The 17,649-nt window shown below is 41.5% G+C and overlaps 1 protein-coding gene and 1 pseudogene across 2 annotated transcripts in view; both read right to left on the minus strand.

The window, feature by feature from the left end:
• The window catches only part of LOC112218547 (N-terminal EF-hand calcium-binding protein 2), a 121,804-nt gene extending 115,245 nt beyond the window's left edge, over positions 1–6,559 (minus strand). The window contains exon 1 of one of the 2 annotated variants that reach the window (XM_024379424.2): positions 6,184–6,559. In XM_024379424.2, the coding sequence (XP_024235192.1) occupies positions 6,184–6,501 (318 nt within the window). In that variant the 5' untranslated portion in view covers positions 6,502–6,559. The remainder of the gene's footprint in view (positions 1–6,183) is intronic. The other variant, XM_024379423.2, reaches the window with a different exon arrangement.
• A 6,616-nt stretch (positions 6,560–13,175) lies between these two features.
• LOC112219233 overlaps positions 13,176–17,649 on the minus strand; it is a 62,004-nt pseudogene continuing 57,530 nt past the window's right edge.

A 17,649-nucleotide genomic window follows, 5' to 3' on the forward strand; every position in this document is an offset into this window, starting at 1 on the left:
TAACCACATTATGCACTCGTGTGTAATAGCACGATTCAGACTCCAATCCTTAGTTTGTCACTGGGAAAGCAGTAATCACACCAGTTCAGAACACCAATAAATGATCTGTAAATCCTTGTTATATCTGGTGGGGGATATATATTCATGTGTTTCTTTCTATGCTTTTGAAAGTGGTAAGTGCAATACATGCATGAATGAGGTTAAAAGGGGAACTTCACTTTACTTCTTGAAAGTCCAATATCTTGAAAAGTTGACCTGCTGATATGCAAACCATTTTGGGAGTTTCCGTTTAACAGTATAAAACTGTGTACAGGTGTTTGTATTTTGGGCCATTATTGATATCTATTTTCTTCACCAGACTGATGAGCACTTGAGAGTTTTAATAAAATAAATTGTCCATTGGACATTGGGAAAAGCTCATCAGATGAGATATAAAACCATTGAGGGAAAGACAATGGGCACTGACTCAGAGAGCACGCCATACATCACAATGGCTTTCATTATTATGTGGTTGCAGATGGTTAACGGGAGAGGTAAAGAAATACAGGTACATATCCTCCAGAAAGACCCTTTCTCACTTACATTATAATTAAAATATTACATTTCATACTAAATGTAAACCACAATTAAAGCAACAGAAGTGGGGCATGACTAATGATAAAAGTGACAGAGGTATGTGTGTATAACATTCGCCATTCTGGTGTTAAGGGACTTGTCTGATAATCCATTTGTCAGGCCTTACAGCATAGCGCCACATAATGTAGGTAAACCAATTTCACTGCTTTTCAGATTAAAAACATACAGTGAGCTCCAGAAGTACGAGGATAGTGACAATGTTTTGGTTGTTTTAGGTCTGTACTCTAGCACATTGGATTTGAAATTATACAATGACTATGAGGTTAAATTGCAGACTGTCAGCTTTAATTTGAGGGTATGTTCATCCATATGGTGAAAAGTTTAGAAATTACAGTACTTTTGTACATAGTCCCCCCAATCAGGGGGGTAGACAATCTGGACCCTTTCTTTCTAAATTTATCTGCCGAAATTGTTGCCACCCCTATTACTAGCCTGTTCAACCTCTCTTTCGTGTCGTCTGAGATTCCCAAAGATTGGAAAGCAGCTGCGGTCATCCCCCTCTTCAAAGGGGGGGACACTCTTGACCCAAACTGCTACAGACCTATATCTATCCTACCATGCCTTTCTAAGGTCTTCGAAAGCCAAGTCAACAAACAGATTACCGACCATTTCGAATCTCACCATACCTTCTCTGCTATGCAATATGGTTTCAGAGCTGGTCATGGGTGCACCTCAGCCACGCTCAAGGTCCTAAACGATATCTTATAACCGCCATCGATAAGAAACATTACTGTGCAGCCGTATTCATTGATCTGGCCAAGGCTTTCGACTCTGTCAATCACCACATCCTCATTGGCAGACTCGACAGCCTTGGTTTCTCAAATGATTGCCTCGCCTGGTTCACCAACTACTTCTCTGATAGAGTTCAGTGTGTCAAATCGGAGGGTCTGCTGTCCGGACCTCTGGCAGTCGCTATGGGGGTGCCACAGGGTTCAATTCTTGGACCGACTCTCTTCTCTGTATACATCAATGAGGTCGCTCTTGCTGCTGGTGAGTCTCTGATCCACCTCTACGCAGACGACACCATTCTGTATACTTCTGGCCCTTCTTTGGACACTGTGTTAACAACCCTCCAGGCAAGCTTCAATGCCATACAACTCTCCTTCCGTGGCCTCCAATTGCTCTTAAATACAAGTAAAACTAAATGCATGCTCTTCAACCGATCGCTACCTGCACCTACCCGCCTGTCCAACATCACTACTCTGGACGGCTCTGACTTAGAATACATGGACAACTACAAATACTTAGGTGTCTGGTTAGACTGTAAACTCTCCTTCCAGACCCATATCAAACATCTCCAATCCAAAGTTAAATCTAGAATTGGCTTCCTATTTCGCAACAAAGCATCCTTCACTCATGCTGCCAAACATACCCTTGTAAAACTGACCATCATACCAATCCTCGACTTTGGCGATGTCATTTACAAAATAGCCTCCAATACCCTACTCAACAAATTGGATGCAGTCTATCACAGAGCAATCCGTTTTGTCACCAAAGCCCCATATACTACCCACCATTGCGACCTGTATGCTCTCGTTGGCTGGCCCTCGCTTCATACTCGTCGCCAAACCCACTGGCTCCATGTCATCTACAAGACCCTGCTAGGTAAAGTCCCCCCTTATCTCAGCTCGCTGGTCACCATAGCATCTCCCACCTGTAGCACACGCTCCAGCAGGTATATCTCTCTAGTCACCCCCAAAACCAATTCTTTCTTTGGCCGCCTCTCCTTCCAGTTCTCTGCTGCCAATGACTGGAACGAACTACAAAAATCTCTGAAACTGGAAACACTTATCTCCCTCACTAGCTTTAAGCACCAACTGTCAGAGCGGCTCACAGATTACTGCACCTGTACATAGCCCACCTATAATTTAGCCCAAACAACTACCTCTTTCCCTACTGTATTTAATTTATTTATTTATTTTGCTCCTTTGCACCCCATTATTTGTATTTCTACTTTCCACATTCTTCCATTGCAAATCTACCATTCCAGTGTTTTACTTGCTATATTGTATTTACTTTGCCACCATGGCCTTTTTTTGCCTTTACCTCCCTTATCTCACCACATTTGCTCACATCGTATATAGACTTGTTTATACTGTATTATTGACTGTATGTTTGTTTTACTCCATGTGTAACTCTGTGTCGTTGTATGTGTCGAACTGCTTTGCTTTATCTTGGCCAGGTCGCAATTGTAAATGAGAACTTGTTCTCAACTTGCCTACCTGGTTAAATAAAGGTGAAATAAAATAAAATTAAAATAATTTATTTGTATTGGGACAAATTCACTTATATGTATATTAAAGTAGTTAACCAGCATGGCTACCACAGCATTCTGCAGCGATACGCCATCCCATCTGGTTTGCGCTTAGTGGGACATATCATTTGTTTTTCAACAGGACAATGACCCAAAACACACCTCCAGGCTGTGTAAGGGCTATTTGAACAAAAAGTACAGTGATTGAGTGCTGCGTCAGATGACCTGGCCTCCACAATCATCCAACCTCAACCTAATATAGATGCTTTGGGATGAGTTGGACCGCAGAGTGAAGGAAAAAAGCAACCAACAAGTGCTCAGCATGTGTGAACTCCTTCAAGACTGTTGGAAAAGCATTCCAGGTGAAGCTGGTTGAGAGAATGACAAGAGTGTGCAAATCTGTCATCAAGACAAAGGGTGGCTACTTTGATGAATCTCAAATATAAAATATATTTAGATTTGTTTAACACTTTTTTGGTTACTACATGATTCCATATCTGATATTTAATAGTTTTGATGTCTTCACTATTATTCTACAATGTAGAAAATAGTAAACAAAAATAAAGAAAAACCTTTGAATAAGTAGGCGTGTCTGGTGGTATGTCTTGTAGAGTATGCATTGGTGTCCGAGCTGTGTGCTAGTAGTTTAAACAGACAGCTCGGTACACACTTCTTACAAAAACAAGTAGTGATGAAGTCAATCTCTCTTCCACTTTGAGCCATGAGAGATTGACATGCATGTCATTAATGTTATCTCCCCATGTACTTTTAAGGGCCGGTCGTGCTGCCCTGTTTTGAGCCAGTTGTAATTTTCACAAGTCCCTCTTTGTGGCACCTGACCACACGAATGAACAGCAGACCAGGTGCGACAAACCTAGGGCCGGACCTGTCTTGTTGATAGTGTTGTTAAGAAGGTAGACCAGAACTTTAATATGGACACACTTCTCCCCATCTTAGCTACTGTTGTATCAATATATTTTGACCATGACAGTTTATACAATCCAGGATTACTCCAAGCAGTTTAGTCATCTCAATTTGCTCAACATCCACATGATTCATTACAAGATTTAGTTGAAGTTTAGGGTTTAGTGAATGATTTGTCACAAATACAATGCTTTAAGTTTTTTAAATATTTATGAGAAACTTATTCTGAAACTAACTGCAGCTCTTTGTTAAGTGTTGCAGTCATTTCAGTTGCTGTAGTAGGAACGGAGGTGTCATGGGGATGGATGGCGACTTGAATGGAGACTTGAATAGCATGCAAGGCAGAAGGAAGAATTAAGAAGCAGGTAATAATGAGAGGCTGAGAAACAAGTGTGTGAGAAAGGGAGAGGCACGGAATGGTGGGAACAGGTAGAGACAGAGAGACAGAGAGAGAGCGAGAGAGAGAGAGAGAGGGAGGAGGCAGGATTCTTCCTGCATCTTTTTGCCTCATTACAAATGGATGGATCTATGCCTCTGCTGTGTGGAGGAGGGGTGTAGAGGAGAGAAGAGAGGAGAAAAACAAGGCTATAAAAATACAGTGCAAAGAACAGCCACTGTGAAGTTTGTCTTCTAATTCTATGGGTTTTCAATACTCACACACCTTTAGACAATGGTCTTGGAATCCTATTTAATGGCAGATATGTAATTGCACACACCAAGCAATAGATAATATTATTGAATACTATATTTCACCCGTAATCTCTCTCTCTCCCCTCACACACACACACACACACACACACACACACACACACACACACACACACACACACACACACACACACACACACACACACACACACACACACACACACACACACACACACACACATGTTTTAAAATATCCTTTACTATCCTTATTTCCATTCAAAATCCTATTTTTGTTAACCCCTAACCGTAACCCTAAACCTAACCCTTACCCTAACTTTTAATCTTAAACTTTACCCCTAACATTAACCCCGAACTTTAAACCTAACCCTAATTCTAACCCTAACCCTAATTCTAACCCCAACATCTAAACCTAAAATAGTCTGTCTTCGTGGGGACCTGCCCCCCCCCCCACACACACACACACTAGGATACTTCTACCCCTCTGGTCTTCATTTCAGAATTCTAATGAGTTTCCATGCACCACTTCTTCATCACCTATCTTATCTGGGTCTGGGTCTAAAAGTGAACTAGTTTCTCTTGACTCTCAGATTAGTTTTACCTCTAAATGCAATATGTAGATCCCTAGAAGAAGGAGCATCAGGCACACATAATTATGAAGCAATGATGAATAATCCTATGGCAACACTTTGACCTACTAAATGAATACTGCTGAGACCAGCTTCAGCCGCCTACCCCTAGCGTAATTACTGGATACTATCAGTCATATATTAATCTATAGCTCTGTATAAGATGATTTATTATGACAACATATAAAGGACTGTACTGTATATGCATGCTGTGGCATCAAAGGACATCAGTAAGACTACCATGTAACAAACTGCACACACCTAGGAGCATTTACACCAATTGATACCAATTTGGAGCATGGAGAATATTATATCTAGGATGTATAGCCTATACGCACCACCCAAATCCAATATGGGGTGCACTTAATTACAGGTAGACTAAGCGATATGGGGTAAATGCAGAAAGTAAACAGCATAATGGGTCAATTTCCGCAACAACTAAATTCTCCGCTGTTTATGTCCTGAACCCACGCTGTAACAGCATGAAATGAACCCGTGCACAGATTATGTGTGTCAGAGTCTTGCATTTCACGCATCTCAATGGGCACATTCGACAATGCAGCCGGCTTTAAAGGCAAGGCGGACTAATCTACAAATCACCTTGCATCATAAATAACAACTCAATATCATTTGTAGATCAGTCAGTCGGTCACTTATGATACATAACGGTTTTGATGCTCTCGAACACGGCCAATATTTGAGGTGCTGCTCGTGGCAAAGTAATTTCGCTGAGTCTACCTTTAAGGCCATCTCCATAAAAACTCTGAGTAGCCTATTTGATTTGGTTATGGTGCTTAGAATTCATCCACCGTTTAAGGAAAACATGGATCAGATAGCCTACAGATTACAAAAAAACTTTATTTTCAAGTAATATAAAGTGAATACGTGTATAATCAGAGAGGCTATGTAACGAATTGATGATGTGTACAGTATTGGCACAACATTGGGGATGATCTTTACGCGTAATTGTGCACTGAATTCAAATGGGACTTTCTTCCACCTCTGCCACCATACCAATTAATCATTTGCATGTAAAATATCTGATAATCCTACAGGTAAGTAAGCGATACCTACATCCAATATTACAGAGATGCCTTTCCGTGGCTCTGGTGCGAAGAACTGCTCTTGGGCAACCGCTGCCTCCTCCTTCGCGTATTCCCGGGTAGAGATGCTTTTGTTGTCGCTCATCTTGGTGACTATCCAGCGGACGAGCCCGTCAATTCCACCGGGCTGGGCGCCGCTGTTTCCAGACTGTGCAGCCGTCGCTGACTCGCTTTCCTCGGCCTCGGGTTTTGGTTGTTCTTTGCTGTCCTGAGCCCGGAGTTTCGGTTGTTCTTTTTGGAGCAGTTTGTGGACACCGTCCCTGCAGTAGCGCGCTGCTTGCTCACACATCCTTTTGCCGCGGAGCGTTCATGTTGAGCGTTATGGGGGCAATCCCTCCCTCTCCTCTTACATCATCATCGACCCTTCGAACGTCCCAGAAAACACACCTCTCTTCAATATGACTTTCAGAGGGTTACGGATTGTCTATTGGTTCCTTGGCAATTTTCTATTAGCACCTTGTCTGATATACTTCCATAAATATATTATAATGTATTGTATATGTAAAAGTTATTGTAAAGACATTAAAGTAACAAAGTGTTGAGAGACATTGTACAAGGTGGATTTAAGCACCTTGAATTAAATTATGGAGTAGTATCCCACACTGGGCACACTGATTGAATCAACGTTGTTTCCACGTCATTTCAATGAAATTACATTGAATCAACGTGGAATAGACGTTGATTTGATGTCATTTTAACTCTAACATTCTTCAGCATTCCACTTAAATAAAGTAAGAACGCTTTTGCTTTCAGATGAGATGGGGAAAATGTTCACTTTCATTGAAAGATCAAGTCACTAGTAGTTTTCCATTAGAATAGAGGGATTGAGTGGCTTGGTTGAGTGGGGGTGATGTCACCCCTGTTGCATTCATAATCTCTGCTAGATGAAACACTTCCATGATGATGATCAGAGACGTTGGGCTTCATCATAGAGCGCAGAACGCCCGCCTACATGTTTCATCTGAGCCTCTCTCAATTTTGAGGAAAGTCCCTCATTACTACTGTGTGATGTGTGCTACTATAAAGGCCCATGCAGGATAACCTTTGTGAATTGAATGGCTCTCTGGTCCTGCCCTTTTCAGCGAGGTGGTTATAGTTTAGATGTCTTTCCCTTGTATTAGCCCAACCTACCCAGAGTATTAGCATCATTTGGAGGAATTATCTGCCATTAGAAAGATGAAAATATAATTATTGACATTTTTATCTAGCGAAAAACTCTGCATATGGTAATCGTCCACAGCAGTTATTGAGGAAGAACCCATTCTGAGAGGACATCTTGCCTAGGGGACTAGAAGTGCTTCCATCCACCTCCAATCTTTGACAGAGGAAGGCCTGAAGCAGAGCACAGCCAGTCAGACCTGGTTGGGTTCAATAGGACTTCGGTTACTTGAGCATCATCAGCCCCATGCTTCACCACATGGATCAGGAAAACAAGCCTATTACAGACAGCCCAGCATAGACAGGCTTCTCGTGTGGTAGATCCCAGATGGATGTGATGCCCCTTAGCACAGGGCTATGAGCTTTCCATATAGAGGAGAAATGAGAACTCTTTCACTAGAGAATCTATCTGTCTGCTCTGATTACAGTTCAACTACATCACAACTGCTACTCAGTTTCAAACTGACAATCACAAACACAACACATGCCATTTCTGTCAGAACTGTTCATCCTCTTCTGGTCACTGTCTTCTCTTGAGACCATACCAGATAGGGGTATTAGGAACAATCTGACCATATAACAAGCCCCAGTGTTTCCACTACAGATGTAGGATCTTAATTTGAGCCAGTTTTCTACAGCAGGAAAATAACCATGCAGCAACAGGAAATGTGAATTATTATGTGGATTATAATTAATGTGGAAATTATAAACATTAGAAGCCTTTTTAAACCTCAAATACACTACTTTTGCATTTTGCAGGAAAACTAACAGCAATAAAAAAGTGATCAAATTAACAACTTCTTAAGGCTAAGGGGCAGTATTTTGACGTCCGGATGAAATGTATGCCCAAAATAAACCTTCTGTTACTCAGGCCCAGAAGCTAGGATATGCATATAATTGGTAGATTCGGATAGAAAACACTCCAAGGGTTCTAAAACTGTTAAAATAATGTCTGTGAGTATAACAGAACTGATTTGGCAGGCGAAACCCCGAGGACAAACCATCCAAGGAAAAAAATAATTAAGGTCATAGGATTTTTCAATGGGACTGTAAATAGGGAAACCCTATTTATTAGGAACCTGGTTGCAGTTCCTATGGCTTCCACTAGATGTCAACTGTCTTTAGAAATGTTGTTTTTATTTTGAGAAATTAAGAAGTAGTGATGTTCTTTGTACGTGTCACTCTGAAGGTCCCTAGTCTTTTGTTGCGCGTGAAAAGGAGCGCACTCCGTGTTATTTTTCTTCGGTATTGGAAACAGATTAATGTTTGGACCAAGTTTACAGGTAACTTATTAGATACTTTGTAGTCATTTTGGGCGAGTTGGAACCGGTGTATTTCTGAATCAAATAGGCCAAATAAATGGACATTTTGGGGATATAAAGAAGGAATTTATCGAACAAAACGAACATTCATTGTGTCACTGAGACATTTGGGATTGCAAAAAGAAGAAGATCTTCAAAGGTAAGGCATTTATTATATCGTTATTTCTGACTTTTGTGTTGCACCTGCCTGGTTGAAAAATGATTTTCATGTGTTTGTATGCGAGGCGATGTCCTCAGATAATCGCATGGTGTGCTTTGCTGTAAAGCCTTTTTGAAATCTGACACAGCGGCTGGATTAACAAGAAGTTAAGCTTTATTTTGATTACACTTATATTATTGTGAATGTTGAATATTGATATTTCTGTAGTTTGAATTTGGCGCTCTGCAATTTCACCAGATGTTGTCAAATCGGGATTGGCGCTTTAAGGCATCCCTTTAAGATACTTTTCCCCCCCAACAGCAGTGGCAGAGGTAGCGAATGGGGGGGCATGCTCCCCCAGGAGATTTTTGTTTTCGAACGACTGTGGGAAGGTGACTTCTGGTGAATTTTTAAAAGGACATTCTACTCCAAAATGCAAGAAAATTAAATGATGTTCTCTTTCTTTGAAACTCATCTGAAAATCGAGGACAGTTTTATTTTTATCTCTTGATCTCAATGACATCACCAGTGAATTCTATATTAACCCCAAAAATGATTTAGGTAGCGTAACGTTACTGTATTTTAGCTGACAATTATTACATACATCGATTAATAGGTTGGCTAAACATGATTAAAAGCTAGCTAGTTAGCTTGGATGTTTCTCTGACAATCTGATGAGAATCTGAGGAAGATATGTAACTAGTCACTCTGATCTTAAAAAGGTATCTTGGCAGAAAATAATAATATACTCTATATAAAGGGGAAGCACTGACAAGCCCATGGAATAAACCCACAGCATAGCCTACTGTATGCAATGGCTGGGAGGGAAGGAGACATTGGGAAGTGGTAATGCCATCCATCCCTATTGAGTTGATAGTACTGTGGGCTGTTCTGTGTATATAGGCTAGTCCTGGCAGGGGGACTGGTTACACTGCAGCAAAGAAACAACGGATTCAACTGATCCTGTGAAAAATTACAAGAACAATTAGAATTCTGTGATTAGGAAAAAGTTAGAATGTAAAAGTATCATGAGTATTCTTCCCCCTTGTATTTCTTCACAATTTATTGTGTTACAAAGTGGGATCAAAATTGATTTAATTGTCAATGATCTACACAACCTTTTTTGTACTGCCAAAGTGGAAGAATTATTATAATTCTTTTTAAAGATCACTGATATACCTTCATAAAATAAGTATTCCCCCCTGAGTGAATACATGTTAGAAACACCTTTGGCAGCAATTACAGCAGTGAGTCTTCTTGGTTAAATCTCTAAGAGCTTTGCACATCTGGATTATGCAATATTTGCCCATTATTGAAATTATCCTTCAAGCTCTGTCAAGGTGTTGGGGATCATGGTTAGACAGCCATTTCTGAGTTTTGCCATAGAATGTAAAGCAGATTTAAGTCAAAACTGTAACTTGGCCACTCAGGAACATTCACTGTCTTCTTGGTAAGCAACTCCAGTGTAGATTTGGCCTTGTGTTTTAGGTTATTGTACTGCTGAAAGGTGAATTCCTTTCTCAGTGTCTGGTGTGAAGCAGATTGAAGCAGGTTTTCCTCTAGGATTTTGCATGTGCTTACCTCCATCCCATTTCTTGTTATCCTTAAAAACTCCCCTGTCTTTGCCTATGTCAAGCATACGCATAGCATGATGTAGCCACCACCATGCTTGAAAATAAGGAGGCAGTTTCTCAAGGATGTGTTGTTGGAATTGCCCCAAACATAAGGCTTTGGATTTGGGCCAAAAGTGTATTCGTTTGATTTGATTGTTTTTTTCTCTCACAGTATTACTTTAGTGCCTTGTTGGATGCATGTTTTCTGTATATTTCTATTCTTCTTTTCACTCTGTCAATTAGGACATTATTGTGGAGTCACTCCAATGTTGTTTATACAACCTCATCCATCACAACCATTTAAAGTAATCAATGGCCTCATGGTCACATCCCTGAGCAGTTTCCTTTCTGTCCTGGGTGGTTTAATACAGTACATCATTCACAGCATAATTATTAACTTGACCATGCTTAAAGAGATATTCAATGTCTGATTTGTTAGTGGTACCCATCGACCAGTCCATGCCCTTCTTTATGAGGTTTTCGAAAAGCTTCCTGGTCTTTGTAGTTGAATTTGTGCTTGAAATTCAATACAACCCCTATTATTTCACACAGATTAAGTCCATGTAACTTATTATGCGATTTGTTACTCTTGAACTGAATTAGGATTTCCTAAAGAAAGAGGGTGAATATTAATATAGCTATATTTGATTTATTACATTTTGGGGAATTTGTAAAACTGTGTAGAATTTTCTTTTCACTTTCACATTATGGAGTATTTTGTGTAGATCAATGACACAAAAATCATAATTAAATCTATTTCAATAACAGTTTGTAACATAACAAAATGTGAAAATCCAAGGGGGGGTGAATACTTACATACCCAATATGCATATGTGTGCCTGTGCAAGACCCTCCCACTCCCTCATTAAAGTAACTGTCAAGTGAAAATCACACTTACAAAATGTATATTCTGCTAACTGATACCCAAATAATGTTGTTGACTCATCCTATACTCAAATTTGTGGACAAAGCATAAATTGTAGGGGAAAAAACACCTTAAACTCAGTGGAGGGTCCTCAGAGGAGTAAGGGTAGGACTGTCCTCCTCAGTGAATTTCATAAAATAAAATGTTTAAAACATTTAAAAATGTATCATTTTTAGATAAACTACACTACATATATTCACGCCACATAATAATTGATTAAAACACTGTTTTGCAATGAAGGTCTACAGCGGACAGCTAGCGTCCATCCTCCTCTGGGTACATTGACTTCAATACAAAACCTAGTAGGCTCATGGTTCTCACCCCCTTCCATAGACTTACACAGTAATTATGACAACTTCCAGAGGACATCCTCCAATCTATAAGAGCTCTTGCAGCATGAACTGACATGTTGTCCACCCAATCAAAGGATCAGAAAATGAATCTAGTTCTGAAAGCATACGCTACAGCTAGCTAGTACTGCAGTGCATAAAATGTGGTGACTCAAAGAGAGAGAAATACAATAGTTGAACAGTTCTGAACAAATTAATTTCTTCCAAAATGAAGGAGAAGCAAGAGAGAGATAGAGAGATTGTAATTTTTTTCAGTTTCACTTACTTAGCTAGCAAATGCAGCTAGCAAGTTTAGCCTACTCAAATGCACTGCTTAAAGAGAGGGATGCTATGCTGGTTAGCTGGCTATGACTATCCAACACAACACTAACTCTTCCATGTCAAGGTAAGCTTTTGGTTTTGCTAAGTGGTTTTGGTTTTTGAAAGTGCTAAACTGCTTACTGACTGTGCACTGTAACTTTACTGCATGACTGTAGCGGTTTTACTAACACGTTAGTTGTATTAGCTATGTTGACTATGACGTTACTTTAGCTAATATGGTGACAACGATGTAGGCTGTGTGTAGTGGTTATGATATGGTTTGGCTTGGAAAGGTTTTCACCTGGTCACATATAGCTGATGTGTTGTGCATTGAAGTCCACAAGTGATGGGAAAGGGTGTGAGGATAGATGCGAGAGGGAATACAATGTGGCTGCTATGAAAGTGAACCGTTTTTCACTTTCATAGCAGAAAACATTTCTTAAACAGAAGCAAATGGAACAAAACTAGGATACATATACCTAAATTTGACCAATAGAACCTACTCAATTACAGCTGTTGGACTAATGATTACACCCTAGATCAGCTTGATGCAGGCAAGAGTGTGCAAGGCGGTATTGAATATGTCACTGTTTTTCCTCATAGAACATTTTGTCATGTTGGCTCATTGGCTGACCTGGCCAATCAGTGTTCTACTTGAGTGAATATTTTTAATGACCGGTATATGCCCACACCATTCTGTTGTTGGGTTATGCCCACACCTTAAAAAAAAAACTTGCTTTAAACATACTTAATTCAAAAACTTTGGTAGGAAAACTATTTCACTTACACTATATTGTAATTAAATTTGAATCATACTTAATAGAAATCAGGAAATACTGTACAGGTTCTTTAAAGCTTTCCTACTCACCAAATTAAAAGCTCTGTCAGGAGACTTCAAACCCCTGCACAATATTTAAATATGAAAGAATTTAACAACTCATTGACTTGTGAGAGAATGACGGAACATTTTAATAGTTACCTTTCCCAAAACACAGGCCCTCATCCTGCTCACTCACTGCTTGCTCTCTGTCTCTCACACACACACACACACACACACACACACACACACACACACACACACACACACACACACACACACACACACACACACACACACACACACACACACACACACACACACACACACACACACACACACACACTCCAACTATTCACCTAACACACTATTGAACTGCTGTTTATGCTAATTGGAAACATATTTCATGCATTCTGAACACCCATCCTGTTCCCACAAATGAACCCAGGAGGTACAGTATCTGGTGCTGATGCCAAATGAGTGCTATTTAGAGAGGAGCAAGTGCTCTCCCTAGTGGCTCTGAGAAGAACACATGGATCTAGACTAGAGAAACGAGAAGAGATAACACCCAACATCAGAGCTGATAAGATAGACCATGTCCGCTATAAATATATTTATTCTTTAATCTCAAAATGGATAAATACCCTAAGGCTTTATAAATAGGACAAAGACAAATAAATTCATATTTGTAAAATAAATACAGTAAACAAATGTAATTACTGGAGCCTGCTGTATATAGTCTAAATATGCAAATATTAAACATATTACAATTTTTCAAGTTATTTCAGTGCTAAAATTATTAGCTTGACATTTGTTTAAAACTATGTAATTGAGGAGTAAACATAGTATCAACCACAATGTGCATTTGAATGATACACAGTGTATGCCAAGAAAAAGAACAATCTTGTCATTACGTTAGATGCATGCAGACCCACCTTGGAGAATGCAGGCACAATACTTGTGGAGACACTGACATCTGGACTGCGGCACTCAGCACTGAAGTACAGGCTAATGAGGTTCTCCATTCTCACAGAGGCAGAGGCTGTCTGGCGCACCGGAGTCACCATATCTATTGTGCTGATGATACCCATCTCTGTGGCCTTGTAGTTCAGGTGGGAGAACAGGTACTCCCCTGTAGACTCATTAGAGGAGGACAGGACACATATGACTGAATACAAATCAACTTGGAAAACAGCTGCATTTACAGCCTTCAACTATCGGTAGGTAGCAAGTGATGATCTGGGTTTTGGAATCTATAAGTACCTGAAGATGGTCAGGATGCATTTATAATGTACATCGACATGAGCAGATTCTCTCCACTGACGTTTGCATTGCATTGGCCCTCATTGTAGGTGAAGAAGAAGACCATGTAGTCCCTCTTGGCCAGAGCTGGTACATCCAGATAGTCCAGGCCCTTCAGGAACACAGTGCTTGATGATCTCCACCACAGCAAGGAACCAGCACACAGAACATTTTAGTACTGGCAGCTGACAAAGTTGTGGTGATGTAGTGTAGTGTGACAGAGGTAGAAGCAGTGTCATTACAAGGTGTTAAACAGCTGATAGGCATCCTGCTAAAGTAGTAGTGTGGTACTGCTGAGGGTTGGAGTGCCAGTTGTGGACAGGCCCTGTCTCAATGTACTTTGAGGGCCTCAGAAGTGCCATGCAGAGTGTAGAGTATGCCTGTCACATCTGGGAAGAAGAACACAGAGTCCTGGAAGAGGGAGAGGAGAGTAAGACAGTGTGGTCAAGCAACTGAGATGAATAACAGGATGCATCTACAGTGCGTAATGGTATAATATACTGTGTCATATAAACGTATTATTTGACAAAACCAACATAAGTCATCTAAAAGGGCTTTGCCGTTCATTGTCAGCAACAATAAGAATGTGTCCTCATAACCAAGGCTCTTCACACTACAGACACACTCAGTCTGTTCTAGAGACAGTAATCCCTCTAGACATCCGCGTTGCCTCCCACAAGTTTTCCTTTCCCGGCGTGCCTAGGGTCTGGTTTTCCAGACTACTAAGACAGAACTACAGTAAAAGTGTCTCTCACCAGGTGCTTCTTGCCATCTGGGGTCAAGACCATGGTTTTGTATGTGATCTCATAAGCCTTGTGCTGCTGGTAGGGATCAATGATGAAGGAGGAGGGCCCCTCCAGTGTTCCCCCTCGTTCACAGGCTTCAGAGTCCAGCGCTGATTTGTGAGGTAGGACAAGGTCAATGATGGGGGGCATGATTCAGGAGCCTGCCAGGGTGAATTTGATGGCTCTCTCTACGGTGTAGGGCAGGTCATCATATCTCAGCTCCACAGGGGCAAAGGCCACCTCAAAGGGAACCTCCATCCCAGGGCAGATGTAGCCCTCTGCAGGGGTGAAGTCTGCCAAACCTCTTCATATCCCACTGGAACTAGCAAAATATCAAAATGTATCATGAGCACCAGTATGTGTGTCAGAGTACCTACCTGGCTCCAATTTCTCCAGTGTTCCACATGATGCGTTTTATGGCCTTGCAGCGCTGAGCAACAGCTCCAAAGGGCAGGTAGTCCTGGTCCAGCTTGACCTCCATGTCATGACAGCAGCCATTCAGCACCAGCAGCGGGGGTACCGTGCCCAGATACTCAAGTTGCAGCTCTGAGGTGAAGGGAGCCATGCGCTACATGGGAGAGAATAGCACCTCCACCAAATAGAGGCCCCCAAAAGGCTTCAGGGTCACCTCACCTGGCGGGTTCACTGACAGCACCGACGGTACAGGAGAGCAATACATGTCTCATCACACTCACTCACACAGGTAGAACTAAACTAGTATGACAACTCTCAACTGTGTTATCTTTATAGCTACATTCTGAGCAAAACATCCATTAATGTAGCTACTGTACTACTTGCCAGGTCGAGGTAGCCATATGGCTTGCCTTTCAGAGAGAGGACACAGTGACAGTGATGTTGAGGTGGTTCTGAGAGGCGTACAGTACCCTGGAGTCAAGCAGAGTGTGTACAGTGGAGCTGAGCAGAAGGGAGAGGTCAGAGAGGAGTGGCTGTTGTTCACCAGGGGAATCACCCTCCTGATCTTCTGACCAATCTGCAGAGCCCCCAGATTCACCACCTTGTGTCTGGGGTCCTCAAAGTCAACCTGGGAGGAAGAAGTACACAGGAAACGTATGCATAAAGATGCACAAGCACACACACGTATGCACATATACACACACACAGGCATCTCCTCACCTTCATCTCAATTCCTTGACCTAGGGTCTCGACCACCTGCTCGACACAGTCATTGATCTCAAAGACCACTCGCTCATGGTATTGCACTGCCTCCTATGGGTAGAAGGTGATGGGCACCGCCATGGACCCACCAGGGGGCAGCACTTCCGTCTGGAACCCCGCCTCCAAAAACGGGGTGTTAGAGAACTGACAATCTACACCAGGGTTCCCCAACTGGCGGCCCGCAGGTGGTTTAATTTATTTCTGAGAAACAAAAAAAATAAAAAATCTGTTCCCAAGTATTCCCATGCATAATAGAGAGACACAACGTGATCGCATACTGAGCAAGGTTAGAAATTATTATGTTTTAGTCAAATATTATATCTGTTTGGGCTTCTTGCTGTCAATTTGCAGTCTACTACTAATTAGTAATTATGTTCCGGCCCCCCGAACATCCACTCAGGAAAAAAATGGCCCGCAGCTGAATCTAGTTGATTATCCCTGATCTGGACTGAAGAGGAGAATAACACCCTATGGCAGCTCCTTCATTGAGAGTCACTAATATATATTACCTCTGCTTTTCCCTGCCAGTGCAGTGAGGCCCTCTGTCCTATTCATTACATTTCATTTGGAAGTATAAGGAGAGGAAATGAAAAGGGCCAACAGCGAGCCTGTCAATGGATGTAGGCTGTTTTTTTTTTTCGGTTTTAAAGTTGTCGCTCAAACAAAGGCAGAGGGCGAGGCAACTTGTCAGCAGTTACCTGATGCCCCTCTCTCTGTTGTTGCTTATGATCAGTGTCTGTGTAGCTGGCACCATCCCTGCATCGTAGATGAAGCCAATTACAAAGGTGTCTTTGGGGAAGGAGAAATCCAGGCCAGCTGAGTCCAGGATGGAACAACTGAACGCCCATTCTTAATCTGAGAGAGAGAGAGAGAGAGAGAGAGAGAGAGAGAGAGAGAGAGAGAAAATCCCGAATCAGAACAAATGGTAGACATAGAGGGAGAAAGAGGGAGATTCATTTCTGCTAAGATTCTGCTCAGAGATACCTTGATGTTGAGGCCCATGTCTTTGAGCACACACTTCTGCAGGGGGAAGGGATGTCATTATAAAACTTCAGACAAAGCAAAGGAGTGAAAAGGTAGCTGTGAATTTGCATTATGAGGAGTTAAGTGTATAATTAGCCTTTCTGTCTGAGTCTTAAGCTTTGAAGCCCACATTTCTCCCCCGTTTGAAGTCCACCTGATGAGGAGAGTTGCCTGGGGACAGACAGAGCCGATGGGGACAGACAGAGCACACTCAATTTACTTCACTAGTTACTGTAATTAAAATACAATGGCCTCTCATCCCTTGCCTGACGACTCAAAAGGAATTCTTCCGCCGTTTGTTCGCAACATATTTAATTCTGAGACAGCCACACCCTTGAAGTAATTTGTGGTAACGTCAAAATAAGGGGTGTTGTAGAAAACAGTCATCAGCAATTGGATCATCTCGAACCAATCAGAGTATTAAAGCTAATGACATATTTTCAAAACGCTGCTTTACCCTGGCTCTGACCCAACCCATGGGTTTCTGGGACCAATCAGAACAGATAGAATGTGTTTACATTCCAGAA

The sequence above is a fragment of the Oncorhynchus tshawytscha genome, linkage group LG19 (genome assembly GCF_018296145.1).
Source record: "Oncorhynchus tshawytscha isolate Ot180627B linkage group LG19, Otsh_v2.0, whole genome shotgun sequence".
Taxonomy (NCBI): Eukaryota; Metazoa; Chordata; class Actinopteri; order Salmoniformes; family Salmonidae; genus Oncorhynchus; species Oncorhynchus tshawytscha.